This window comes from Pristis pectinata, chromosome 4 (genome assembly GCF_009764475.1).
Source record: "Pristis pectinata isolate sPriPec2 chromosome 4, sPriPec2.1.pri, whole genome shotgun sequence".
In the NCBI taxonomy this organism is placed as follows: Eukaryota; Metazoa; Chordata; class Chondrichthyes; order Rhinopristiformes; family Pristidae; genus Pristis; species Pristis pectinata.
The window spans coordinates 29547119-29574270 of record NC_067408.1 but is presented as its reverse complement, the minus strand read 5'-3'; the positions used below and the strand labels follow the sequence as shown (position 1 = coordinate 29574270).

Sequence of the window (27152 nt, the reverse complement as noted above, 5' to 3'; positions counted from 1 at the left end):
TTTCAGCAGTTTCTTGTGGTCACGGGCAGAGCCATACCAAGCCATGATGCATCCAGATAGGATTCTTTCTATGGTACATCGGTAAAAATTGGTGAGTATCAAAGGGGACATGCCAAATTTGACTTGCTATCCAAGCATCCCAACCAAAATACCAAATTATGTATTGCAGTTTAAATGAGGCTATATTCTTGTGTCATTACTTCTAATCTTGCATCTGGTCAAGTATGCATATATGTGCCTTAAAATTTGAAACTCTACATTAAGTGATCAAGGCAGTTTAGTGGCATAGTTTGCTATTCTTAATGATTTCAAAGCACCCTTTTTTTTAAATTGCAGGTATCATCTAATCACACAGTAGTTTTGCCCACTCCTCCCATTTAATTCTATATTATCATGGTTGTATTACTGGTGCAATAATTTAGAACCAGTGTTCAAACCCAGTCATGACATTCTGGTTATTTACATTAATTTAGTTAGATCAAAGTGGAATAAATAACAGTAAGGATGTCCATAAAAGTACTAGATTGTCATAAAATGTTTCTAATTCACTAATGCAACTTCACCAGATTGGGCCTTATGTGACATCAGCCCTACAGATGTCAGTGGTGGTTCTAACATGTATAAATACATGTGACATCACTGTATGGCCCATTTAACCATGTGGTGTACTGTGCACTGGCCAACAAGAAGCTCAAATAAGTCAGATTTGCCTCTTGTAGCTCTTTAATTTGTAGACTCAGCATGTTCACTATAGACTATGAACACCAGGGATACATTAGCAAAAAGGGTAGAATGGAAATGAATTGAAGCTGCCCAAAGTGCCAGTTGTTGAATACTGAGTGCAACTGTATACTCATTGTGGTAGGATGAATCTGAAAGCACACGACTTATCACAGTAATTTCAATGTGCAGTCCCGAAGCAAGTGGACTCAAGTTCAGACTCGAGCACAGGAGAAACAGAAGTGTAGTATATGCTAATTGTCAAATATAAGCTTTGTGTCTGCTAAAGCAGGAACAGTGCAAGATGACAGCTCAAAACCAATCCAAGTATACTGGGAGTTTCTTGTTTATTATAAAGCACATAAGGAAGTAGGAACAGGAGCAGGTGACTCAGCCTCTCAAGCCTGCCCTGTCATTCAATATGACCATGGCTGATATGCCCTCGGTCTCAATTCTTGTCTGTGTCAGTTCCCCATAGCCATCAATTCCTTTCAAAAGATCATGTATATGCTCTTCAGATACCCCCAATGCTCTAGTTTCCACAGCCTCCTGGGGTAGAGAATTCCAGAGGTTTACCACGCTCCACAAGAAGCTCGTATGCACTTCAAATTTAAATGATCTCACTCTATTCTTGTAGCTATGTCCCTTTGTTTGAGATTCTTCCACTCATGGAAACACATTGACATCTACCCTCTCATGTTTCTTCAAGATCTTATGTGTTTCAGTAAGATCACCCCTCATTCTTCTAACCTCCAAAGAATATGGATCAAATATTTGTTTAATCCCTGGTGATCAGACAACCCTCTCACCCCAGGAATAGGCCTAGTGAATCTCTCTTGTAGTGCTGTCAACAGCATCATATCCTTCCTTAAATAAGGGGAGCAAACTGTTCAGAGTGCTCCAGATGTGATCTCGCCAACATCCTGGGCAATTGCAGCAATGCTTCCCTATTTCTAAACTCCAAATTACATGAGCCAGAATGGATGTAAGGTGTTCTTCAGGGCAAACAATATGGTTGAGGGCGATAATGAAATGTGTTTGCTCAAAATGAAGCCTTATGAGAACATAAGAAAGCAATCTTACTATATAGAGATGGGCTTCAATACATATGCTACTTTGACACAGCTCCTGGCAAAAGATGTTTCATCTGAAAAGGTGATAAAGAGATTGCAGAATCACCTTAATTCAGCACTTTCTGAGATCATAGAAAACTACAAATTTGGAACCAGAAACAAAAGGCCAGTTGAGACCATTAATGATTATACAGTTTTGCTGAAGAATCTGCCTCATTACAATGGCTTTTATTCCTTCCTGAATCCAGTGCCTTGGGCCAGATTCCTGTGTGCTTTAACAGACATGCAAGTTTAATGTAAATTATGAAGTGTACAAAATGTAACATTTCAGTGTGAAATTGCCCCAGTGATAGTTCCGAAAATGCTAAAAAAAAATTCAGTCAGAGCCAAATATCAATGTCATTGCTATATTTAGGCAAACAGCAATAGCCAAGGCAGCAGTTCTGATGCTAAGCCCAAGTCACGTCAGTGAGTTTGGTGTGAAAAGCGAGACTGGCAGAAGTAGCTGTTACTAATGTAACAGAGATCATCCATCACAGGTATACTAGTTTAGACCTGTGAAATACTCCAGCTGCAAAAAAAAAGGTACAAATGGCTCATTTGTAAAAGGCTAGACCCAGGTTTGCCAAGTAGGTTCTCAAATTAAAGAACACATATAGGAAGCTTTGTGAATGTCCCCATCTTCAATGATGGCAGAAACCAGCATATGATCAAAAGGGAAGGCTAAAGCAGTTGCAGTCATCTCTGGTTCATTGATGTCCCTGCCATGAGAAAAACCTATCTTTAGCCAATTTGCTTTGCTCTACGTGTTATCAAGAAACTGCTGACAACACTGGATGCATCAAAGGCTCAGGCCCAAAAATCATCTTGGCTTGACACTGAAGTCTTGTGTGAACTAAATGAACCTCTAGCCAAGATACAACATTGCCATCTACTGGCCAAAGTGGAAAGTACAGTTCACACAAAGCAGCAAAAATTCACTCTGATCAATTACCTCCCCACCCTTCATCAACAAGCATTATCAACAGTGCTATCGAGCAGCACTTGCTCACCAATGTGCAGTTTGAGCTCTTCCAGGACCATTCAGGTCCAGACTTCATTTTAGCTTCATTATAACCTTGAATCTATGACAGGAGCATGCAGTTGCCATGCATAAACATCAGGTGGGCACAGCATCCCAAAGCACCCACTCGTCTACCTGTAAAAGAGTCTGCGGATCATGTGCAGGACTCTTTGGCCATTCCAAAACCCAGAGTTTACTGGAGTGCCAGCAAGTCATCCTCAACCCCTGGGGAGGTGAGGGTGGGGGTGCATCTAGTGGAAGGAAGAGGAGGTGGAGGAAAAGAGAAAAAAATAAAAATCCAATCCATCAGAGAGTGACAGCTCTTGAGGTCAAAAGAATTTATTAAAATTGAAGTCAATGGAAATCAAGGGAGAAAGCTCCTATACTTGGTAGAGTTATGCCTATTACAAAGGAAGATGATTGTAATTGTTGGTCAATTCAGAATCCTCCCTGAAGCAACCACATAAGTACTGTGCCAAAAGCGAGACTTATAGGGCACCCATTCTGCTGTGCTTGACTCGTCTTCTGTCATCAAATTATAGAATACTCTTCCACTTGTTTAGATGAGTACAAATCAAACAACACAAAAAGCTAAGCATAATCCAGGACAAAGTAGCCTATTTGACTGACACCATAAACACTGACTTCCATAAACATTGACTTTCATAAACATTGACTTTCTCTTCCACCAGTGCACTGTGACTGGAAGACGATCAAAGGAAAACTCTACAAGATGCACATGCAATTTGTCAAGGGTCCTCCAGGTCCCCCAGGCTTCACAGGAATTCAAATACCGTAGGTTAGGAATGATTTTTACAGTGCTCCTGAAGATTAACCATTTAAGGAATGGACTACTTTTCCCATTCTGCAGCAAGATCATGGTGATAATGTGTCAGGCTGTAGTGTGGATATGAATTAGACCTCATTTTCCCAAGCCTCAGAAGAGTTCACCCTATTGTACCATAATGGCATTTTGACTTCTTATTGTCTATCCCCTGCTCTTAGCATGATTACCAGAGCAATGCTCAGTACTGCATTGTTATTTCAAAGAAACTTTGATGGGATGGATAAAAATGACTTCCTGACCCTTCATAATTTTTAGTTCTACTCTCAAAATGTTCATTTCCTTTCCCATAACTTTAGGAGGTAAATGTAGCATCTGTGCTCCTTTAGGCCCTAAAGCACCAATGCCAATCTCTATACACCTCCATCAGGAAGGTCTCAGTGTCCTCTGTTTCTTTCTTGAACAAAGGGATAGCCATGGGCACTTGCATGGGCCCTAGCTATGCCTGTCTTTTTGTTGGCTACATAGAACAGTCCTTGATCCAAGTCTATTCCAGCTCTTCCCCCAACCCCTTCTCAACTACATCAATAACTGCATCAGTACTTCCTCCTACACTCGTGCAGAACTTGTCAACCTCATCACCTTCTTCACCAACACTCACCCTGCCTTCAATTTCATCCTGACCATCTCTGACACTTCTTACTTTTCTGGATCTCTCAGTCTCCATCGCAGGAGACAGACTTTCCATTGACATCCTTTATAAATGCACCGACTCCCATAACCACCTCAACTATACTTCCATCCTGCCTCCTGTAAAGAAGCCATCTCCTTTTCTCAATTTCTCCATCTCTGCCACATCTGTTTTCAAGATGAGGCCTTCTGCTCTAGAACTTCTGAGATGTCCTCCTTTTTCAGAAGCTTTGCCTCCCCTCTGTCATAGTTGACTGAGCTCTCATGCATATTTCCTTAATTTCCCTCATGTCTGTTCTGACACGCCCCCACCCAGGCAGAACAGCAATAGAGTTCCCTTGGTCCTCACCTTTCACCCCAGCAGTCCCATATCCAACACATTGAAAGTTGTCAAAATGGTACAGGGTATGAGAGGTATCCTGTATGTAGGTGGGAAGGGACTGGACAAGAGGAGGTGGGATAGTGTCGATGTATGAAGAGATAAGTTCAGTTAGGTAGACTTTTTTTTGACATTACTGTTAACTACCTATAAACATATTTGGACTTGGAATATTCACCATTTGATTGATGTGAGGAATCATCCAAAATGACTAATGAAAAGAATGCTGGTTTTCCAGTTACCAGGGGCTGACAGTCAGTGTTGGGGGCTCAATGATAAGAGTATGGATGTGGGCACTTAGGTAATGACACCTCTGGTATTGCAATATGTCCAGTTAGAGTTGGCACATGTACATTTGATTGGCCAAAGCAAATAAATACTGATGCAAAATTTATCACTGGGAGAGAGATAATTACACCACTGGGAAAATTAAAATAAGAATTGTAAGAAATGGTACATGAGTGATTTGAATTTCCAGGGGGCCTGCTCCACTGACAGAAATGCAGCAGGAAGCCTGGCATTAGAAATTGTGGGTTCAGGGTAATTGACAAACTCAACAGCACTTGCAAGGGGCCATTAGGGACCCTGACTGGTCAGAAGTTAAGCCAGTGAAAGAAGTGTCTGATCCTTCCCAGGCACAGAATAGCCTTGAAGCTACAGGAGTTGAGAAGCTATCTGCTGACCTTCCAGGATTTATTGCATGTTTCCTCATGCACTCTTGGGTCTTTCAATTGTTTCTCCTAGACCCACAAACATCTTCCAGCCTGCTGAGAGCCTGTTTTCTTTCCCTTCCTAATATCAGTCCCCCTTACCAATAGGCAACACCACCACTCCCCCACCTCGACAACAAACAACTCAACTTACCAGTAGGCCAGTTATCTGTGGGCACTTGGTGCATGCAAGTGCTCTGCAGAACTTATATGAAGGTCAAATCCAAAAGTAGCTCACTTGTGACTTATTTTGCATTCTTTGATCTAAACCAAAAATTCCTACTCAGTGTTCTTGATATTTATATGCCCTCCCTGTGAAGGTGTTAAAATATGACTTTCCATTTCAGGTGTTGTGTTTTTTGAGTATTGATACTTATATTTTAGGGTATAGTGGGTCGTAAAGGAGAGTCGGGGCTCCCAGGAATTCCAGGACAGAAAGGCGACAAAGGAGAAACTGGTTCCTTTGGTCCACCTGTAAGTATCTATCTGAATGTCTTCCATTTCCCAAGAATGACTGTATAATTTCAGCTTGAGTAACTAACAAAGGGAAAGACATTTCTTAAACAGAAAGTATAGAAAGCACCGTTGAGCACACAAACCAATTGTATTTCCAACTCTGTTATTCTCTAATGATAGTCCATGTTCACCCTTTCTGTCCTAAAATTGAGTCTTGATGTGTATCATTCCTAAAATCACTAAGAAGCATTATCTAATTGCAGTCCCACTGTTTTCAAAGCTGTGGCCAATGCAGTAAATCAATGAGGCTATTTCTGCTTTCTGTTTAGGGTGAACCAGGTTTGAATGGTAGTAAAGGTGAAAAAGGTGATGCGAGTGAAAAAGGTGATAGAGGATTCCCTGGTGTACAGGTATGTGAACAAATATCAATCTTTAATGATGGGAAAAACTGAGCTTTATTGGAACAAAGTTTCATCTTAACATTATTATGATATTTTGGTAGAATAGTTAACACAGGAACTGATGACTTGGGTTCATAAGCATTTGCACGTTTAATTTGACAATAATTCAATGAAGAGAATTTTAACTTGTGGAATTGGATGGCATGGGTAGGCACATAAAAATTGTAACATTTTCACACACGACACAAATCCATCTGCAGTGTGCCATATTCCAGGCTTGACAGTGGGCATTTGGCTGGTGACCATATGACCACGAGGTATGCCATTGTATAAGCCATCACCCTGCTGAAATGTGCACCTCAGAAGCCCTAACAGTATTTGCCTGCAAGGATATTGAGAATTATAATGGTGTGATGCACAGGGGAGAGGAACAGAGGTAGAGAATAATCTAGGAGCTTAACAGTCATCTCCTCATGTTGAAAGCATTGAAGAAGAGGAGGAGCAGGAGAATAAGAACCAAAATGAAAATGGTCCACTTATTGTTAGACACACCAGCCACATTTTTCCTTGAGGTACTTAATTGTGCAGTCTCACAAGTACCTCACACAGGAGAAAATGAAATCCATCCGCTCACCTCCCTTTGCACAGAGCAGTCCTTCAATCAAGCATGCAATCATTGCACATCCCCCAAATGGCTTCCATCATTTTACTGATGCATCATGAAGCAATCGAAAGGGTGTGTTGGCATTTAGCACACAATAATGGGCAAACTTACCTGCTTCTGTTGACTGCACTCCCTTGTAACTTACCTGCTTCTCTTTCCCACACTCCCTTGAAACTTAAGTGTTCACTGGAGAAATGACTACTGTACTGTGTAAGATTTAAAGAAACAATGAATGAAATGTGCATTCAAGAATTAGTAGGCTATCATCTGGTAGTCTGGAAAATCTGGCACCACCAAAGTCCTGAGCCTGCTGCATTAATAGAGTTTTATTGTAGTTTAATTTGCTTAATGTGCCTTTTCTTTTAAACATATGTTTTTAATTGCCTAGTTTTCCAGTTCTTATTTTGTGAATGTTATCTCTATGTTCTTTGTCAAACTACAACCTCCTTGTCTGTTCTAATGGGGAGATTCCTGTCTTGTCCTCCAGTCAGATGCTACTTAGCAATGTATTGGGTCAGATCATCCAATCAGCTGCTCACTGACTATTGTTTGGATACTTAAAATTACAAGATCTGCAGTTCCTTCACCCTTTGATGTCCTTTCTAAACTCCCAAAGTAGCTCAGCAGTCAGCTTGTCTGGCAAATTGTGTGTGATACAGAAATGATTTGTGCACTGAAAACCACTTGACCTGCATTCAGGTGCTGATAAAGTAATTTTCAGAGAGACACATTGAGGAATTTTGAGTTACATGTACAGGGAACTGAAGCAGAGACCCGTTGAAGGGTTTGGGGGATTTGTATACAAAGGACTGGTGGAGACACTTTGAAGGGCTAGTGGGTTTGTATACAGAGCTGGTAGGAGAGACATATTGAAAGGTTTAGGGGGATTGTATAAAGAGAGCTGGGAGGATACATTGAGCCATTTGGGCGTACAATATACTCAGAGCTGGAGGAGAGACTCATCAATAGGTTTGGAGTTTTATATCTACAGAGAGCTGAGGGAAATGCAAATTGAGACATTTGAGGTCACATTATATACAGAGAGCTGGGGAGAGGCAAACTGAGAGAGTCGGGGATTATATGATAAATGTAGAAATCATAAGCATACTTCTTAAAAGCTGCTTTGGAGATCTACACTTCCCCCAGCCACCCCCAGCAAAACTTCTCTCCCCTCCCCCAATCGACCTCCAGACCAAGACAGAGTTTCCGTTCTTTCCGAGGGTCTCATTCAGCAAAAGCCTCCTATAGCTCAGCAGTTCAGTTATGTCAGCAAATCTCAGTGCTGCATGTTTTGCCTGTAGCAGAGGTCGTCTGCTTGTACAAAGCTCAGCCATTTCTAAGTTCCACAGTGGCTCAGGAGCACAGCATGAGACAGTGGGAAGATCAGACATTTGACGAGCACTAGGTGCCTCCACCAAGACACTCAGACGACCTGCCTTTAGTCAACCATGATGCTGACCCTTCTGATTTTATTTGGTCATTAAAGATTTTAACCCTGGCACTGGGGTTTCTTTGTAGGAGGTGAGATGTCTGCTGTCTCTTAAAAGGAGACTTTTAAATAATTTCTAAAGAAATGCACATAGAACTAAAATTGTCAGTAGCCTTTGTGAAAGTGATAACATTTTTATATTTCAACCTTTACAAACTCTATTTGAGAGCAATGAATTGAAATAATGAGTAATACAATTCCTTTTGTAGAACGTGCCTAGTTTTCTTTCCATGGATTTCAGGGGAAAATTTTACCCACGTTTGATGTAGTTACCCAGTACCTTAAATAGCTGAGGCATCCAGAAATTGTTCTTAGTAATGCTGAACATAAATCAATGATGCAACCTAAATATGTTTTGCAAGTTACGGAAGATGAATGACAGATTAATTAATGACAACATGGCATGTCCTTTTTAAAGGGAAATCCTGGTTCAATGGGTCTTACAGGTCTCCCTGGTCAAAAGGGAGAAAAGGTAAGAATTCAAGTTGTTTGATACAAGAAGTATAAGCTGCCCGACTTTCCACTTCTGCATTGTTGCACTTTTGTGCCTCCCTCTCCTTCCAAATTGGACTCATCTCTGGTCAGCCGAGTCTCCATCAGCCCTAAAGCCTTCATTGAGCCTTCACATGTTATAGCCCTGGTGTTTTTTTCAAACAGGAAATCAGCTCCTTAGGTCCCATAATGGGCAAGTTTGGATCAATACTTGCCGGTCTCAGAATCTTGCTGCAGCCAAACAAGACGTTACCCAACACAAAAGAAAACCTCCAATAAAAACGTTTCACTGGATGATGACTTCTGGAGGGACTTAGTCACATTCAGATAGCACTGGCATGTGCCCCTTCTTAATTTTTATATCTGATACTTCAACTTAATTTTGAACACGTGATAACAAGACATTTTTAAGGACAATAAAACATTGCTCATAACTTGTATTATATTGTGCTGACCATTTCAGCACTATGCAAATGGAAATATTCTGAACACAGAGTGAAGCGTTCACTTATGGGTATGTTTCACATCACTTTGGTAATTGCTGGAGGCTTTTCCACCTCCATCCAATTACCGCTTTCGCTAAATGACACAGAGAACTTATGTCAATTTGTCCCAGAAATGGACACCATTAAGAAACAAAAAAATTAGAAATAGGAGCAGGAGTAGGCCATCAGACCCCTCGAACCAGCTCCATCATTGATCAAGATAATGGCTGACCTTCTATCTCAGTGCTATTTCTCAGCACTATCCACATCAACTTTAATTTCCTTGATGTCCAGAAAAACTTTAAATGAACACAATGACTGAGCCTCCATAATTGTTTGAGGTGGAGAATTTCGAAGGTTTAGCACCCTTAAAGTTCTAAACACTTATTTCTCCCTAATTATTGAATCCCCTGTGACTAGGGCTCTGTCACTCTCCTTCCTGTCACTGTCAGTTGACCCACTTAACATGCCATACTCCCGGCTCTGACTGCCGTCACTCCCAACAGCATCTAAAGGGGAAAGTCTGTTAGAGAGTGAGATTGACAGAGGACTCCTGCATTACCTTCCTGCTCCTCCTCCTAGTCTGTCTGGCAGACACCCATGCCCTCACTGGCTGCTGACACTTAAGCTGCAGTATGTCACTGCCCCAAAATGTGATACCTGCAAAGTTCTCAGCCTGTGAGATCTTCCACAATGACTCCAGCCACAGCTCCAGCTCCAGCTCCAAAACGCAGAGCTCAAGCTGCTGCAGTTGGAGATATTTCCTATGCATGTGGTTCCCTGAAACACTGAAAGCATCCATGGCCTCCCATATGGTGTAGGATGTGCATTCCACTGCCATGCCTCACCCTCATTGAATATTAGAAAAAACACATAAGAGATTCATGATAGATCACTGTGATATTTTCACAGTGTAGCGTCTTATGCAACTCCATTGAGATAAATTCCATGCATCTTTGCCCCACAATATTTCCAACATCCCCTTCAACCAACTTCTCACTCAACCCTCCAGTTGGTTGATGGAGACCCCAATCTTTACCCAACTGTCCCACTCCCAGCCATTTAACTAAAATCAGTCTCACCTACTGCAGCCAATCACACCTATGACCACTGGTTTCCTTTCCTGACACCCTATCCAGAGCAGCATGTTTCTTCCTTGGAAATATGCAGTGGCTGTTTAGAAGCATCTGAGTTCCCCAAAGTTCATATCAGCAAGTCCATGACCAAAATGGTCATTTGCACTACATTGCTATGTTCAGCTAGCGTACCCATTCAGGCACATTTGAATTTGGGATCAATTAATTACATAGAGCTATTAACATAGAAATACTTCACAGAGGCAATATCACACAAAATTTGATACTGCATTAATAAGGAGATGATCAGGTTACTGCACTGTAGCATCATTTTCCCAACCTGAATTCGTTTTGGAATTAGGCTTCCTCTGGGAATGCTTGATGCTCTCATATATATGAATGTTTTGGGTTGTTGCTCTCTTTAATTTAGCTGTGGCATATGCAGGCATGCCATACTTACCATTTTAAAGCAAATTTATTGAGGCAAAGAATAAGGCCAGATATCTTGCACTGAAATTTAGCATTTGTTTCCTTTCTCTTATGCAGGGAAAACCAGGTGAACCAGGATTAGATGTAAGTGTCTTTTGGCATTATGTTTAAAATACTTCATTAAATTGGAAAGCAAAATTGTTAATTAAATAGATGCTGAAATTACTTCTTTCAGAGAGTTATATCAATAACCTGAAACTTTATAGATTTCCACTTTGACACCATGTATTCTAGCAAAAAAAATCATATTTTCTAGAACATGTACATAATGGAAGATGTTGTGAGAATGCTAGTTATAGAGATAATTAATAAGATAAGATTAGATTAGATTTCTTTATTAGTCACATGTACATCGAAACACACAGTGAAAAGCATCTTTGCATAAAATATTTTGGGAGCAGCCCTCAAGTGTCTCCATGCTTCCAGCACCAACATAGCATGCCCACAACTTCCTAACCCATATGTCTTTGGAATGTGGGAAGAAACCAGAGCACCTGGTGGAAACCCACACAGTCACAGGGAGAACGTACAAACTCCTTACAGATGGTGGCAGGAATTGAACCTGGGTCGCTGGTGCTGTAATAGCATTACGCTAACCGCTACACTACCATGATGTAAACAGAGGACCCAAAATGAATGTTCACTGACTGAATCCCTCAGGTTCGCCAATCCAGATTCAGATGTGCCATAATCCTCGGAAAAACAAAATACAATTACACTTGATAATAGACACAGAATATCCTTTTGTGGGTGAGACTTTATATTCGGTACATCAGTGTTTTGCAAAAAGTCAAAATTCCCTTTTGACCTTTTTTTTGTACAAAACATTTATTCGCTAAGAACACTACAAAAAACAACTAACAGCAAATACACTACACCTCGTACAGAAAGAAACAACCCAGCCAAAACCAATACCCGCGCAACACCACGCCCGCTACCGCAACGCACAACACTTCATACCAAAATCACATCCGTCTCATCCACGACACACGCGATCCCCTGAGGGGCCCACCGAGCACAGAACTCGGCCAGGGTGCCCAAGGAGACCGCATGCTCTGGTTCCAACGACACCTGCATGCACACGTAAGCACGGAAGACGGGCAGGCAGGCTGACCTGCCGAAACCCTTGGCCACCCACCGCCGCGTCCCGTAGATGGCCAGCTTGGCCAGGCCCAGCAGGAGACCCACCAGGAGATCCGCCGCGTGCCCCTCTCCGCGCCGCATCGGGTGCCCGTAAACCAACAGCGCCGGGCTTCCCTTTTGACCTTGGCACACACAGCACCTCACCAAAACATCATAAAGCTTCCCCAGGATCTGGTGTTAGCTTTTTGACCAGAAGAAAAAAAATGATGTGAAAAAAATACAGTAGATTTAGAAATCTAAAATGTAACTTCCATTTGCTGGAAATACTGGCTGCATTGTTTCAATTAACTTTGTTTCTTAAGTTCATTGATTCATAGTTATACAGCACAGAAAAAGGCCCTTCAGCCCAACTTGCCCATGCCAACCAGGATATCTGTCTATGCCAATCCCATTTGTTTATTTTGCCCATACTCCTCTAAACTTGTCTTATTCATGTACTTGTCCAAGTGTCTTTTAAACATAATTGTACCTGCCTCTACCACTTCCTTTGGCAGCTCGTTCCATATACCCACCATCCTCTTTGTGAAAAACTTGCCCCTCAGATTCCTTTTAACACTTGCCCCTCTCACGTTAAACCTATGGCCCCTAGTTTTAGACTCCCCTACCCTGGCAAAAGTCTCTGACTACCCTATCTATGCCCCTCAATTTTATAAATTTCCATGAAGTCACCTCTCAGCCTCCTTAGCTCCTGGGAAAACAGTCCCAGCCTGTTATTAAATAACTTTTCTGTAGTCTGATGGAATCTGTTTACCATTGTTTAAACAGAGACATATGCTAGAGCCTTGGAGAGTAGTTCCATATTATCCATTAGCTGTGCACCATTTTCATTAGCAGACTAGAGTTCCCAAGTGCCTGAAATGTTAGGTTCCTGAAGCAAAAACTCCAATTAATCTGAATATTCAAACACTTCACTGTTTAAAGTTCTAAATCCCATGCATTTGTAGAGACTCAAAACATTTATATTGAATTATATTTGTATTAAATTACAACATTTCTATTTCAGAGAGCTATGTCACTGATATAAGATGCCGTATTGACCAATTGTGTACAAGCATTCTACACTATTATTGATTGCAGGGCTTTCCAGGACTCAGAGGGCAAAAGGGGAACAGAGGTGAAAAAGGAGACAAGGTAAACAATATACTGAAAGCAAATATGAATTATAATTGTAATTAGAAAAAAGTTTCCTTTTAAAATTGCATCATTTTATATGACTATAACATTGCAAGTATGAATGATAGTGCAACAACAACGACTTGAGGAAGAGGAATTTGCAATTAGGAAGCCCTGTTTATGACCTTTGGTCCTCCTCACATGCTTCACAGCCAACAAGGGGCTTTTCAAATACACTTACCATTGTAAAATAGGAAATTGAAGCAGTTAATTTGTTTACAGAAAGGTGCTACAACAACCTTAACTTGGATGAAAGAGTTCTTATTTTGAATGGTGTAATGGAGTTTTTACATCCATCTGTGAGATTGTGCTTAGCTTCTCCAAAAGTGTCAGTTGAAATTCTGTGCTGGAGTGGGATCTGAACCTGCAATTTTTACATGCAGGATCAAGACTGGGACCATTGAATCAATGCTGATACTCAATTAAAAAAAAACACTCGTTATCATTCCCTAAATAATCTCAAAAGCTAACCATAGAATCATGGAAAATTTATGACACGGTTCATTCAGCCCATCATGTCCGTTCCAGGTAAAAAAGAGTGCCCCAGCCTAAATCTACCAACACCTACGTCCTTAGCCCTGCATGTCCCAACTATTCAAGTACACATTCTAGCACTGTTTAAATGTGATGTGGTTTCTGCCTGTAGCACTCTGACAGGCAGTGGGTTTCAGAGCTCTACCATCCTCTATGTGAAAAATATTTTCCTCACCTGCCCTGTAATCCATGTGCCAATTATATTTTCCTCTTTTTCCTACTTTATCTAGCCCACTCATAATTGTATATATTAAGTTCTCCTTCCATTCTAAAGAGAAACAACCCCAGAATATTAAATCCTTCCTCATGGATTTTTTTTCAAATAGTAGTAACGTCCTCGTTAATCTCTTCTGCACTCTGTCCAGTGCATTTTCGTATAATGTGGTGACTGGAACTTCACGGTGAACTCGACGTGTGGTCTAATTAACAATCTAAGCAATTCCAGCATAACCTCCCTGTTCTGTGGTTCAGCTAACAAAGGAAAACATCTTGTATATACTTTGGAATCACCTTTAACCTGTCCAGTTCCTTTAAGGATTTGTGGACTTAAAACCAAATACTAGTTTCCTTAAATTAAATTATTGAAAAAAGCAATAACTTGAAGTAGATTAATTTAGAAGATAACACAAGTAGATTCTGATCATCAGTCTTCAATCAAACTATTAGATTGATAACACTATTTATTTGAGAAAATAGTTCTCTAGTAATATGACCAAGTAATATGAGCAGAGAGCTATGGAATAATCCAGCTTCTGTGCTAAAAGGTTTGCCCTGTGTGAAAGTGGTAATTCATGTGAAGAAATATGGAGTATTAGGGGGGAATTAGATGTAGTTTAACTTATTTTTCAGTTGCGAAGCTCATGCCAAATTTACCAAAAACCAGTGGCAATTACATGCCTTTGGTATATACAGGAAGGGTTTCACAGTGCATGTTTGCTCATTCCCTGATAATTACATAAAATAAGCAAAGTTGATTGAAATTTTGAAATCAGCACCCTTCAGTTGTTTTTCCCGTTTGCGAAGTTGGTTTGTACTAGGATATAGTTCACTCATTCAAAAGCCTGCCAGCACATCATGGCAGGAATGATAAAGAAGCATTTAAAAGGATCCTGACCTCCTTTAAGGTAATCTCTGGAGCCTGATTCCTGGCCCTCTGTAAGCATTCTCAAAACAATGAGTCACCCATGGCTTGGTGTGGAGATGCTGCCTTTGAAGGCTGGTATTGGGCAGGCCCGGGTGAGCAGGGCAGCCACTCAGTGCTGAAAAATGAAGCTTAGGCGGCACGTCGGGTGGAACAGTGAATGCAGGCCATTGCTGGGGACCTGGCAGCACCTGCTCCACGTGTTGACGGACTGCCCAGATCCAACGGTCCCTTTCATCACTTCCTGTCAGATGTGATGGAAAGCTGCTGTACCCCTCTCCATTTGGCTGCACAAGTACAAAGATCAGCTAACACAGTTGAACTTGGTCCTGCAGGGGAACTCTGGGCTGGGGAGAGCTGTGCAACCAGACAAAGAGAAGGGGAGACAGCAGCTCTCATTCCTGGGAATACATCCTGAGCCCTAAGCAAGGTACCAGTGTATTGCACTGTTATGAACTAAACTGAAAAATTTTTGGTTTGCATTTCTAGAAATCTAAAACTGTTGATATTCAGAGTTGTCAGCAGGTGTCATCTGCTCCAAATCCTCAAATGGATAAATTTAAAGTTCAGAACAGATCCAAATGTTTGTATTTTAAATATACATCAGCAAAATAGCAACTTTCAAATGAAATCAGATTAATGCAGAACCTGTTTAATATATTGGTAAAATCTGAGGATAACATCATCTTTATACTTTGATTGCGGGCCATGTATTGTCAACAAATACAACGTGTATTTTCCATTAGTGAGTGATGTGGTAAACAAGTACAAAATAGCATAACCCATAACAATATGGATTCCAATTCTCTTTTTAAAAGTCTGTTTTCTTTGTGTTTTTAACTTAAATGAATAATTTTAAACTTAAAGCTTAAATGCTGTCATTGCTTATCACAGTTCTCAAAACATCATTCACAATATCACTTAGGTGATAGGATGTTGTGTCTTTGTTTCCTGGATTTGGATGCAGTCATACCTCTCTGCAATGAGCTGGTGTGTTGCGTTGATGCCTGTTACTCCTATAGTTACAAAAGCTACATTCAATGTTGCTGGTGTTGCTGCTGATATTGTTGGTGTTACTGTTGATGCTCTCTATTTTATCAGTTTGGGTATAGGCTAAAGATGGATTCTGTTGGGCCATCTCTTGAGAAATCATCTTTATTGATATCTTTGGCTGGGTCCCATATTTTCCTAACAGGATCCTGTACATGCACTGCTTGCACTTTCAACAATTCAGGTGATGACTGAGCATGGTGGTTCTGCTGCTGGTGTCACTGTTACTACAAAGTGTATCGACAGCCCTTCATCTCTCATCCAGTGCATCTCCTATGGTGACAGGCAAGAAGGTGCATCTGGTGGCAGCATTTCCTTTCCTGATTTGTATTTCAGAGTGAAATCATAACTCTGAGACCTCAAGATGAGTGCTTCAGCTGTAAATGCTATAGGTTTGCAGTAGCTGCTCCCAGACCTTCAGTAGAGGCACTTGCCTGTCAAAAATATTTTTTATGTTGTGGTATGACAGGTTCATCATGGTGTACACTACATCCTTAAGTTTGTTAAAACTCACTTCATAGCATTATGACTATTGATATTCAGCATCTTTTTTCATTCATTCTGTTATGTTTGCCATATGGTCTGGCATGTGAGGAAGGAAATAATTCACATATTGGATTATCCCAGAAAAGTTTTCAGTCCTTCCCTTACCTTTGGTGTTTTCATCTCAGTGAAAGCCATGATCTTTTCCAGGGTTGACTTACCTCCATCTGGTGTTTATACCATTCTGAAGAACTGGTATTCTTTCTTCTTTACAATGCATTTCTCAGCATTCAGCTTGAGCCCAGCCTTTCTCATTCTTTCCATCACTTAGTGGAGATGGCAACTGTTGGCTTTGTTAGTCACTCCATGGATCTGCATGTAATTTGCTTTCCCAACTGCTCCCTTGCATCCTGTAAGTCTCGTCTACTTTCTGCTGAAACACATTTTGGTTTACTTTAAGGCCAAAAGGAAGAGGGTGGAATTTCCATCATCGATGATTGATATCCCATCCATGTCCTACATTAGAGACACAGGAGAATGCAGATGCTGGAATCAATGAACAATCTGCTGGAAGAACACCAGGGGTCAAGCAGCATCTGTGGGAGGGGAAGGAACTGTCAACATTTCAGGTCAAAACCCTACATCCTTTCCCCCCATAGATGCTGCTTGACCCACTGAGTTCCTCTAACAGATTGTTTGTTGCTCATGCCCTACATTATTTCTTTCCACTGCCAGGGTACAGTGGCTGCAGTGTGAATCATTTACAAAATGAATTCACCTACAGTATTTCACCTGTACTCAGACAGTATCTCCCAAACCCCCAAACTGTACTGCCAGGAACTGCCTGCACGTTCTCCTTCAAGTCGTACACCATCCTGACTTGGAAATAAATCACGACTCCTTCTTGTCCCTGGGACTCAGTTCTGGAACTCCCTACCCAAAAACAGCTTGGGAGTACCTTAACCAGAAGGACTGCAGTGATTCACCATCACCTTTTCAGGGTCAAGTAAGGATGAGCAATAAATGTTGGCCAGATCCTAAAAAATGAATAAATGAGAGAAGAATCTATAATCAGGGTGATTTTACAATTGTTCAGTAGTCTTGGATCTATCAGGGTTTTTTTACTTGGTTTGTAGAAGTTGTACAAATAAAAATGCAATATTATGTTTAAAAAGGTTGACACAATGCAAGTAAACAAAAACAGAAGTTCAGTAATTTTGTAGAGAATACTAGCAAAAGGAATGGAAAGAGAGCAAATTATTCCAGACAGGTCATTTTACTAAACTGCCAATTCTGTGCAAATCTGAACTCTATCAATTGGGCTACAGCTTAAAAATTAAACATGCTGCAAACTACTGCAAATTATATAATAAAAGTATAACTATAATTGGATACTAATATGCATATTTAATGAATGCCAGTAAAAGAAACCTGTGCCTTTTACACAAATGAATTCTGACTAATGCTGCATCCATGTTACATTTGATTGTGTTTCAGTTAAAAATAAGTTGTCCTTTATTTCCTAACCACTCCACAATTATCTTCACAGGGCGAAAGAAGTCATCCAGGCAAAAGAGGGCCTAAGGGGCAGAAGGGAGATCAAGGCCCTCCTGGATTAGATCAACCTTGTCCAGTGGTATGTGATTTCTATATTGTTAAATTGAAAATTTCTTCAGGAATTTATGATGCTTCAAGGAAAAAGCATTTTATTTTTTTAAAGATTTGCATTGTAAAACATTGATAGCACTCTTAACTATTCTGCCAAATAACCCATTAGTAGGAAATGGTTCTGACAAGTTTTTTTTCCCACATGGAATTGCACAGTGTGTGCATTAGTAAATTAAGTTATTCAGCCTAACTAATTTGCCTTGATGTTTATACTCCTCCCAATAAATCATGTTGCAGTTTTTCATAATTTTCTTCTATTCCCTTGTACTCTCATGTACTCATACAGTTTCCTTTATGAAGTACCTAGGTTATTTGCTGTGACTTGTCCCAATAGAAGTGGCTTTAACCATCTGAGTAAGGAAATTTCTCCTTAATTCCCTGATATCTTGATTCTATAGCCCCTAATTCTTCTACATGTGGAAACATTCATTATTTTAAAGATTTCTTTCAGGTCATCTCTAAGTCTTTTTTAAAGAGAAAAATGCCCCAGCCTGTAACCATAATCTCTTGGTTTTGACATTATCTTCAAAAAGCATTTTTGCACTTTCCACAGTGCTTCCCTTCAGTACAGTGATACATTTAACCACTCTTGGTTTTTTATGAAAAATTATTATCACCTGAAAATCTTAATTACTTCCTGTAGTGGTGCTGACTAATTTATAATAATCTATAATGTCTGTTAAACCATTTGTTTATTCTGACAAAGGATGTTCATACATTTTCAATGTTTATTACATTTGGCAATTATATAGTGACTTTAAGGTGAAAAAAACATCCAAGCAAAGTCTCTGGAGTATTATCAAATAAAATTTAACACTGAAGAGATATTACGGCATACTTTAGTGATTGACTTTAAAGGTGAAAAGTCTCAGAGAAATCATTTTAGAGCTTTAAGTCCTGCACTTGCCAACAGTTTGGACCATAAAGTTGTGAAGATTACATTCCTCCCTCACCAGCTCTCCATTTATGGAGTAATGCACCAGAACAAGGCTGGCACAGAAGTTTAGAGCACATGGCATCGAAGGTGTGTTGGCAAACTGGATCCAAAATTGGCTTGGTGATAGGATGCAGAGATTAGCGAAGAAGATTGTGAAATGATACAGAGGGACATAGATCAGTTGGAAGGTTGGGTGGTGTGGGGACAGATAGAACTTAATCCAAACAAGTGTGAGGTAATGCATTTTGGGATATCAAGTACTAACAGGACATATACAGTAAATGGGAGGGACTTCAGGAGTGTTGATGTACAGAGGGACTTAAGGATGCAAGTTCATAGCTCCCTGAAAATGGTGACACAGGTGGATAGGATAGTCAAGAAGGCCTTCGGCATGCTTGCCTTCATAGGCCGAAGCATTATCAGAGCTGGGTCGTCGTGTTGCTGCTGTATAAAATGTTGGTCAGGCTGCACTTGGAATATTATGTATAGTTCTGGCTGCCACACTACAGGAAGTATGTGGAAGCATTAACAAGAGTGCAGAAGATATTCACCAGGATGTTGCCTGGAATGGAGCTATAAGTAGATTGAATAGGCTGGGTTTATTCTCACTGGAACGTAAGAAGCTGAGGGGTGACCTTATAGAGGTTTATAAAATCATGAGAGCACAATGGGTAGATAGTTAGAGTCTGGGGGAGTCTAAAACTAGAGGGCATAGGTTTAAGGTGAGAGGGGAGAGATTTAATGGAGATCTGAGGGGCAGGTTTTTCACACAGAGGGTGATGGTTATTTGGAACAAGTTGCCAGAGGAAATGGTAGAGGCAGATATGATTTAAACAATGTTTAAAAGGCTTTTGGACAGGTACTTGGATAGGAAAGGAGTAGGGGTTTGTGGGCCTAATGTGGGAAAATGGGATTAGTGTAGATAGTCATCGTGGTCGGCATGGGTGAATTGGGCTGAAGGGCCTGTTTCTGTACTGTACAGCTCCATGACTCTATGAACAACTTGCACCAGGTAAGCTCTTGCATCGAGAACTTTTCTCCATTGATATCAATGGAGGGGTTTGTCTGCAAGGAATCAATGTTAATACTAACTTTCATTAATTGCTTGAATATATTTAAATGTTTTTAAATATATTTAAGTATTTCAGTTTTTCATGTTTGAATTACTTTAAATGGCTTAAATAATCCTTAATAGTCTTTGAATGTTTCTGAATGCTGGAAGCATTCAAAGTTTTTGACTGTTTATTCAGCTGACTCTGTGAGGGGCCAGAGCTGTCCAGATTTCTTTAAATAATCTTATGGTAAGACTTGTATTGCTGCCACCACCCCCACCTTCCACCGCAACCAACAATGTGATACATTTAACATCATTGCAAAGTCCTGCCATAGGGCTTTGCTGTTGAGGATTGAGCCTTTTTTATTCCAGCACACACTTTCCTGAGGGAACTGTGAGAGCTAAGTACGAACTTTTCTTACATCAATGGCTTCATAGCTGGACTGCTGATTATTGCATAATCTGGGCCAATTTTTTTTTATTATAAGGTGTCATATATATTTCATTTAATTAAGTTTCAAATGGAAAACATCAATGTCTGGATCATGCTTGAACAGCATATTTGCTATGAATTCCTCATTATTTCACAAAGGAAGTAAGCTTAGCAATCCACATAATTTTCAGCTTCCCTTATTCCCATAATAACAAGTAAAACATTGATGCTCGCCTTAAGCAAACTCACAATTCAGCCCATATGAATCAAAAGCAAAATACTGCAGATGTTTAAAATCTGAACACCCACCACCAACCCCACAACTCACCCCCTGCCAAGAAAATACTGGAAACAGCAGGTTGCAGAGTATCATTGGAGAAAATAGATAAGTGGATGTTGCAGGCATGGACCTTTCTTCTGGTTGTGATAAATATTAGAGGTACCAGTTCTCCTTACAAGCACGCTGGATCAGCTGTCAGCAGTTTCTGTTTATCTTGAAGATTTGAACATTTTTTTAGTAAGATAGTCTTCAAGATATAGCATGGCTTTCAAATGATTACTATAGAGAGTATTATAAAGAAAATGTGGGACTTAATCAGGATCAGTCAATTTGTTCATTCCTTACATTCCTGTGTCTGTGTTCATTACAGGGCCCTGATGGTCTGCCAATTCCAGGATGTTGGCACAAGGTAACATTCTTAAGCTTCCTTAATTCACATGGGAACACTTAAACCACAAAGTCATTTCTCCAGTTTCTCAAAATGAACCTACTGTCTTGAACAAATGTTCAAGATTAGTTCAAAATGTGCAGGAGGAGAGGGAGCAAAATGCTGGCCAAATCCAGTGGCTTCAAACAAATACGTATATAAAGAGATTGGATAAAATAAGATGTTGTATAAAGTAATGCTAGGCAAAAGTAGACTTACAGAATTATAAATCATTTGATCGCTAGTGGAAGTGCAGGCCATTTAGGATTTGAAGTAAGATAAGATATCTTTATTAGTCACATACACATCAAAACACACAGTGAAATGGATCTTTTGCGTAGAGTGTTCTGGGGGCAGCCCGCAAGTGTCGCAACGCTTCTGGCGCCAACATAGCATGCCCACAACTTCCTAATCTATACATCTTTGGAATGTGGGAGGAAACCGGGGCACCCGGAGAAAATCCACACAAACACGAGGAGAACGTACAAACTCTTTATAGACAGTGGCTGGAATTGAACCCGGGTCAGCACAGATTTAATTCAGGCTGTTTTAAACACATACAATCTGTATTTATTTTTATATTGACATTATGGCCCTAAATAAATATCACAGTGTTTTAAGATACAATCAGCCATGATTCAATCGTACAGCTGAAAGGAGAAAAGCCTAAGGCTAGGACTATGGTGAAGTGCTGGAAATAAGGAGTGAATCTGTACACCGCCCACAGTTTGTAAATCAGAAGATATTGTGGGAAGAAGGAAATTGGAACATTATAAAGAGTATTAGGTAACAGGGCATTATAATCGCCCATGCTCTCACATGCCACTGGGCATGGATTCAGAAAGATGCCCAGGTAATGGCAAACTCCCTTTCCTTTACTGGGGGCTAATTAGCATGCACTACAGAGTTCCTGATGGATTGACAGGTCTGTCTGAAAGCCAGCATGCAAGATATTGCCAATGAACATTTTGGACTGCAAACCAAATCATGGGAATAGCTTAACAAGTTTACTTAACCAATCCAACAGTGAAAGCCCGCTGGTTATTCAGCACAGATATGACCTGCAACAAGTAAAATGGTTTATGGGACCTAGATCAACCAGATGGCTGGCAGCTTCTTGTGTCTTTTTCTTGGTTCTTTTTCTCAATCCTCCTCAAAACTAACCATTGGGTCATAGATCCACTCCAGAAAATTCTTATTTTCCTTCCACTTAAACCAATTTAAAGCAAGAATTACATATTTATTTTTATGACTGCATGCCCTACATGTCTGTCATTTCCTTTAGCTCATCATTGATACTTCGTTCACTTATTGTTTTCTGATATTTTGAGCTTTAAGCATACACTGTGGTGTAGTGAGTGCCTGGGAAAATGTGTATTTCTGTCCTCATAAGTTAATGACCTTATGGTCTTATTTTCCAGTCTATCTGTCTTAGTGAAAGTAATTGTGTTCCAACCTTACTCTTTGGACCTTACTTGGCTATTTCTGATGTTCTTTTAATCAGATGTGGGCCCTTGACAAATATTTCATTTTTTTTTAAACCTCTTTATCCAGATCAATTTAGCAACTTCAGCAAAGCACACCTATGTCTCTCTACCATCTCATCCAAGTTAACAACTTATAGCATTGTGGAAACCTTAGGCAGCTTACTAGACAGTTTAGGCACTCAGCTTTACTTTAAGCTTTTAAGCCTCTGTGGTAATCCATGCCCATTAACCTGTAAAAGCAGCAGTTTCTCACAGTACAAGAACCATAATGTCCACATGGTGCAAGGCTTTGCTCAGATCCTGAAGCCCATCCTTTCCAGCATGGGACTGACTGGCAACTCCAAAACCATTCATACAGTAGGAGGGGGAAGGGTGCAGGGGGTGGTGTATGTGGTGGGGGGGAGGGGGCAATGATCTGGTGGACAACCATATAGGTGGGGGTGTGGCTGGGGTCAGGGGATGTGGTTGGGGAAAAGATCCAGACGGGGTGGATTTTTTGATCAGAGAGGTAGAGGTAGAGTGATTTGGAGACATATCAGGGAACCTGAGGAAATCATCAGGAGTTGGGAAATCAAACAAACTTTATAACTGATGCTAGAGCAGGCCTCAACTCTTAGGTTAAGGGCTGACTTAGTATCCAAACACAGAGTACCCAGCCATGTTGCATTCTAAGTTCTGTACAACAGATTTTCTCGGCTTAGGTAGTTTAATTTATTCAGAAATATATATATATATATCTATATATATATCTATATATATATATCTATATATATATATATATATATATATATATATAGATAGATAGATAGATAGATAGATAGATAGATAGATAGATAGATAGATAGATAGATAGATAGATAGATATATCTCAAAGCTTATGTAAAACCATGGACAGAATTATGATGATCTTTAAAATAGGGATTGAATTTTGACTGGATTCTTGAGATTAATTATTCCCTGCCTTTTAATCCTGTTTCACTCAACATCTAAATCATGTTTTGACTTCTGTGCAATATTGCAGTGTTGTAAAATAACTGCAACTTGATTTTTAATTATTTTTAAACATTTGTCTGCAACAGTGCAAGAATAATGAATAATCATTCAAATCTTATATGTTGAATTAGAAATTCTAGACTCTTATTTGAGCTAACAGTGCTTTTCACTCAAATTTAAACTGAATCAAGGTGCTTAACGAATTGTTTCTGTTATTTGACTGGTAACCCATGTTACCATTGATCATTGAATATATTGAACAATGTGATCATGGGTTATTTATTCAAATCTTCACCAGTTTATTTTTAGGTCTTAAAGGTTAATGGATAGGCTTGATTATAATGTAACACTTAAACAATTTCTGCTGGATTGCACTCCAAAGTAGGGTTGCCATCCCAATTTTCATCTACCTACTACCTTTTTCCCAGCTGTCACTTGAGTTCATGGTACTCTTGCTTGAGTCAGAGGTTTCTGGGTCCCACTCCAGAGATTTAAAAACACCGATCTAGGCTATCAGTCCAGAGCTGCACAAGGGAGTTCTGCGTTGTTGCAGGTGCCACCTTTCAGATGAGACATTAAACCTAGCGTGCTTTAAGATGGAGACATTAAATAAAAATCATGATACTGTTTTTAGGATGAACTGGCGAGTTAGCCCTGGTGTGCTGGGAATATTTATTCCTCCGTAAGCCTTTCTATAAATAGATTACCTTGTCAATATATTGCTGGAGTGGGAGGTTGCTGTTAGCAAATTGGCTGCTTTATTTCTTGTAGTACAATAGTTACTGCTAGTCAAAAATACCTCAAGAGGTGTAAAGTGTTTTGTAATGTTCTGAAAGGAACGTGTGAGGAACCATATTAATGTATTTTTAACTGATGACTTGACCAAGATTCAGCACATCCAGTAAATTGAACCTGGAACCAGTCTATGTTGCTTAATGAAATAGATGATTCGGATTCTCTGCTCAATGGAAATGTCAACAGGTTTTTCATTTCAAACTTGCCCTGAATTTTGGATGACTGATAATACCTTCAGTGGACAGAGGGGCTGAAATCTGCATTTATAACCAATTATTTTGTGTTCTTTCCCAGTGATTACTAATTAGCAAGCAAGGAGTTGTGTACATGCTACTTGTGCTTGACGAAGAAACTCAACTGATACCATGTTAAGCCTTGCGTATTGGACAAGGACCGAGTTGTATGGAACAGATATTATTCCCTATTTTCATTTTATCCATTTTTACTAAAAGTGGAAGAAAAGCAACATAAGTTAGCTATGATAAAGATAAATATATCTCACAATTCCAGTTGTGGATGTCAAAGCACCAGTGCGTCACAGGTAACTTCAATTGAAGATTGCATTAGTAACTTCTGGAGATAGCCTCTAGGCATTGTGATAGCCGGTATCTTATTATGAAAATAAGTGTTTGATGCTCTCAGTGACATCATTTTGCATGTAGCTGATGAGAAACCCTTAAGGATGCAAGTGCTACAAAAATAATACCTTCCACTTTTATGACACCTGTACCCACTCGGGCAAATCCAGAAATGCCTGGAGACTCATATTCCTGAGTGAAGTTTCTTATTTCTGCTTCTAAGTGGAGTTGCCAACTTGATCAAGCCACATTTATCAAAATTTCAACCCATTCCAGGAATATTATAAGATAAACTGCAGTTGGTGCTAGTTTGTACATATCAATCAAGATTAATTCAGACAACCCTTTTAAATAAACTCAGATTTTGCTGTGCTCAATGGTTCAATTAACAGCACTACCTTCTGCAATAGCTGTCCTATTTTGAACATGTAACACATGGGACCTCTCAGAGCTTCCAAACACTGGAAATACTGCTAATTTGCACCTCACTCAATCCCACCACATTGCTAATCTCTGCAATTCTTCATGAAAAACCCTGGGAATTAGGAGAAAAGTTCACCTTTGAATTATCAGCACTAAACATGTATGAGAATATCAGCCACCAGCTGTATTCACATTAGCACTTTTGGCATCGGTGAGAGTTCTCATCTATGCATATAGAGTGGCCACAATAATCAGCAAATACTGCTTATGAAAAAAAATTTTGCTTTAGCTAAAGTTTTCCAAGGTTTAAGATCTCTTCAGTTTTGCATCTTATCTTAGCCTCAATTTCATTAAAACAGGAACAAATTTAGGTTGAAGATAATGGTTTAGGAACAGGCTCTAGCTTGACATTCCTAGTAATGGAGGAGTAGATGAAATTATCCACATCGTCCTTCACTCAGACTTAAAGTATTATTCAGGCTGCCATTCTTATCATCCTGCCTTATGCCTATGAAACATTTAACAAAATATTCACCATGTTAAAAATTAAAAACATTTTCACCTAAGTTGCTCAGACATCTAATGAAGATCCATTACAATGAAGCTCTTTACAAAGCTCTCCTGGTAAGCATGAATTCTCTGCTCTTCAAGGTTCAACTATGGTCAAGTCAGGTAAAATGATTGTTTAATGAAAAAATACCTAAGAAGATCTTCATAGCATCTTGACAACTTGGAAGACATTTTTTGTTCTGGTCAGCGTAACAAATGTAAGAACTTCAAAATGACATTAGTTCAAAGCAAGTATCCATTGAGGGAACAACTTCCTCAAGATGAGAGAGCAAGATAACAAGCCACCCACGATGGGATTACATATCATCAGGCTGGTTGAGTTGCTGAGGAAGTCTCACTTAAGAAATAAAGATATTCTAATTTGATGTCCCTATGATCTGCTGTTATACAAGTTTGTTTTGTCACAATGAAACTCGCTGTAAAAATTAAAGTTAAAGATGAACAGCAAATGGTAATTACCAATAGGTATTTTATATAGCACAAACCAAGGATGATCTTCCTTGTACATGCCAGTGGCTGTGTGAGATAAACCACAAAATAGAAAATACTCAGAAACCCCCTGGTGACATCTTGTATCTTGTTATCTGTGCAATTAAAAGGTATTCTTGCAAACAACATACATGTTGACATTGCTTGCACAAATCTCACAGCTTCTAATATGTCAATATCAGTACATTGAGCAGCCTTTATTCTGTTACGTCTTGTACCTTCTTAATTCATTGAAAATTAAAAATATTTGTCATTGTTTATCATAGTATGTTATACATTTAAAAGTTTTTAGAAATGCGAAGTACTGTAATAGATTTTGGATTTGATTACTTTTGGGCTTAAGTTATAACTAGAAATAGCTAAAATAAAGGTGGGCTTTTTTCCCTAAGAAGTGCATTTACAAATAATTAATTTGTTTGCATAATAATTGATTTTATGAAAAATAGACTTTTTTTCTATAGCATGAAAAAGTATTTGGAAATTAATAATTAGGCCTTCCGAGTGTTTCAAATAAAAATGTGAA

General features: G+C 39.6%; 1 protein-coding gene across 3 annotated transcripts in view; it reads left to right on the top strand.

Annotated features, from left to right (window-relative positions):
* LOC127569985 (collagen alpha-1(XXIII) chain-like) overlaps positions 1-27152 on the top strand; it is a 119851-nt gene extending 92699 nt beyond the window's left edge. For 2 of the 3 annotated variants that reach the window (XM_052015122.1, XM_052015121.1), the window contains exons 7-14: positions 5804-5893; positions 6205-6285; positions 8848-8901; positions 11029-11055; positions 13192-13245; positions 18045-18131; positions 21238-21276; positions 24864-27152. In XM_052015122.1, coding sequence (XP_051871082.1) covers positions 5804-5893; positions 6205-6285; positions 8848-8901; positions 11029-11055; positions 13192-13245; positions 18045-18131; positions 21238-21276; positions 24864-24866 — 435 coding nt within the window. In that variant the 3' untranslated portion in view covers positions 24867-27152. The remainder of the gene's footprint in view (positions 1-5803; positions 5894-6204; positions 6286-8847; positions 8902-11028; positions 11056-13191; positions 13246-18044; positions 18132-21237; positions 21277-24863) is intronic. The other variant, XM_052015123.1, reaches the window with a different exon arrangement.